At 38.8% G+C, this 2960-nt stretch overlaps 1 protein-coding gene across 1 annotated transcript; it reads right to left on the bottom strand.

Moving 5' to 3' along the window:
- Positions 1-489: 489 nt before the first annotated feature.
- Positions 490-2703, bottom strand: LOC126722079 (uncharacterized). Its single transcript, XM_050425233.1, has 2 exons — positions 1370-2703; positions 490-1281 (listed from the first exon to the last, which is right to left on the bottom strand). Exons 1-2 carry the CDS (start codon positions 2701-2703, stop codon positions 630-632), a joined length of 1986 nt encoding a protein of 661 aa, XP_050281190.1. The 3' UTR covers positions 490-629.
- Positions 2704-2960: the final 257 nt, after the last annotated feature.

Here is a 2960-nt window from a genome sequence, read left to right as displayed (position 1 = left end):
TTGTAAGCTACAACAAGAAGATATTGCCCATGCCATGTTCCATAGTTCAAAGTTGGACAACCTCTGGAATTTGACACCAACTTGGAATCACAGCCCGCTAAAACAAAGTTCAAGTTTCATTGACTTGCTTGGCTTTGTTTTTACAAAAGATATGAACCCAGAGCTGTTTATCTAGATGATTTGTGCGGTTTGGAATCGTTGCAACAATTTGAGATTGAGTAAACCTGTGGTACCATTGAACCAATTGCTGTAGTTAGCCAAGGAATGCCTACACTAGCTATGTAGCACGGGTGCGTTTCGGGACTCGGGTGCGGGTGCGGGTGCGGGTGCGGGACTCGGCAATTTTTGAAAAAGGTGGGTGCGGGTGCAGCGGGACTCGGCGATTAAAAAATTATTAAAAACATTTTTATTTATATTTTTAATATATTGCTAAGCATACTTTTTTACATTATACAAATATATACCAAATTTAAGAGCAATAGACAATAGTAGATAATAACTAAAACATGATGTTCATAAATTAAACACAACCCACAAGATTGAAACTAAAACATTCATGATGTTCGGAAATTAGAATACAACTTGCAAATTTGAAACTAAAACAAAATAAAAGATCATCAACAAGACAATCAAATACTAGCATCATCATCAACATCAACATCAATAGCTTCACTTCGAACTTCACTTTCACTAGTAGTAACACTAGTGTTAGCATTTCCAATAACCATAGCCTCCAACTCTGGCTCATCAAGTGTAAGGGCTGCATTCTCAAGAATGCCAGCTCCTCCATGTATGTCACTCTCATTCCAAGAGTCTCCTGCAATATCCCACATCTTTGTTGATGTATTTACGTACTCCTCATTGCGCCTTGACAAGAGTCGAAGATTAGAATGCACATAGACCAAATCTTCAGCGCGTGCAGGAGCCATTTTGTTTCTTTTTAAGGAATGAATGAATTTGTATGTGCTCCAATTCCTCTCAGCACATGAGGATGAACAAGGTTGTCCAAGAAGTTTAAAGGCAAGGGATTGAAGAATTGGAAATGCGGAGCCATGGTATTGCCACCAAATCAAAGGTAGTAAGTCCCACCTATCTGTCAAGGCATCTGGTGAAGGAAACCTCCCTCCTGAGAATGAAGCAAACTCACACTTCACTGCCTTTAATTCACTCTCATCTTCAAAGTATCGATCCAAACACTTGCTCCTTTCCATAGAAATTTCATGATCCCGATGTGGCGAGATGCGTTTTGGATTCTCCGAAAGCCATTCAATGGAGTAATACCTAGTTAAAGAGTAAAAAACAAATATAGATGAAACGTATGTTTTACTAGAAGAGGAAACTAAGGAAAATAGAAAATAAATGTACTTACTTAGGATTTAAGGAATGAGCCAAGCAATGTAGTGGTGTACAATTTTTAGTCCATCGATCAATGAGTATATCATACACCACACTCCAAAATGAACTATACTCATCATCTTCCAAGCCTTCGTGCCGATATATTGCTGTCTTCACCTTCTCTATCATTGAATCCCACATCTCATACACAAGATGAAGACAAGGCTTATCTGTGTCGGCTACTCGTAGCATATCATAAATAGGTGCTGTGAATTCAAGGATATAGTCAACTTTATCCCACCAAAGATCACTTAGAATCATATCTTTCACCTTTACAGCTTTTCCAACATCATCCTCCCTATAAGAAGCCCATTGCTCACTAATAGCCATGGCTTGAAGGCATCTTTTTATCAACTTCAACCTTTTCAGCATTATAACAATTGAAGCAAATCTAGTATCAGCAACTTGGAGCAATTTTAATGGACTAAATTCATTAAACATTGCCAACCTCATTGAATGGTTCATAATAAAAACACGTATGAAAGATGCATCATCAGCAATACGTGTAATCCAACTACATTCCTCATATGTAACTTCATTCTTTTCAGTGTTTTTTGCTGCACAAATATTCTTCAAATCTAGATTGAGAGTGTGGACAACACAGGGTGTCCAAAATATTTTAGGATACTCACCTTCAATAAGAGCTCCAGCAGATTTCATCACATTAGCATTATCAGTGATGACTTGGACAACTTTTTCATGTCCAATCTCTTTTATAGCATCCCTCAACACCCCAGCAATATAATGCTTGTCTTTGAACTCACCCGACCCATCAATTGCCTTTACAAACACCGGACCCCCATCTGATACAGGCATAATATTAATAAGAGGCCTTCTTTGTGGATCTGACCATCCATCAGAAACTATGCTTACACCATTTTCAAGCCAAGAATCCTTAATTGGCTTCAAGAGTCTTTCAACATGAGCTCTTTCCTTTTGCAAAAGTGTTGTTCTCAAGGCATTGTATCCAGGAGGAACATAACCTGGGATGTTATGAGTAGCAGCATATGCATAGGAATTACGATAATGTGGGTTCCTTGCAAAGTTAAATGGAAGCCCACCAGTGTAAAACATCCTAGCAATTCTACTATCCAATTCATATCTAGTAGTATTCTGGAATGCTTTCTCAATAGGAGAAATCCCAGCCACCTTCCTCCTCTTACCATCAATCGGATTTGTACTATCACTCCCTTCCTGTCTCCGAAATGGGGAAATAGGTATAGGCCCACGGCCTGGGATAGGTGGGGGTAAGGGAATTCGACTTCTTTGTTCACTCTCTAACTTATCCTTCTCAACTTGATCATGCATTCGCTACATTTCCAACCTATGGCTCGGTGTCACATTAGGACATGCTTTAATACCTTTATTAGTAATTTTTAACAAATGAGCCTTAACCCTAGAATAGGATCCCAAATAAACCACACCACAATAATTGCACTTAAAGTATGTGTTTCCCCCTTTTTTAACGGTAGCACCCGATGGTTTTTCTACTTTAGTCACATACTGCCAAAGAGGACATTCAGCATTTGGCATCTCTTGAGATGAAGTTTCTGAGCTAGTAACTT

This window comes from Quercus robur, chromosome 4 (genome assembly GCF_932294415.1).
Source record: "Quercus robur chromosome 4, dhQueRobu3.1, whole genome shotgun sequence".
In the NCBI taxonomy this organism is placed as follows: Eukaryota; Viridiplantae; Streptophyta; class Magnoliopsida; order Fagales; family Fagaceae; genus Quercus; species Quercus robur.
Note: the sequence above shows the minus strand (reverse complement) of the source record. Positions and strands in the feature narration are given on the sequence as shown.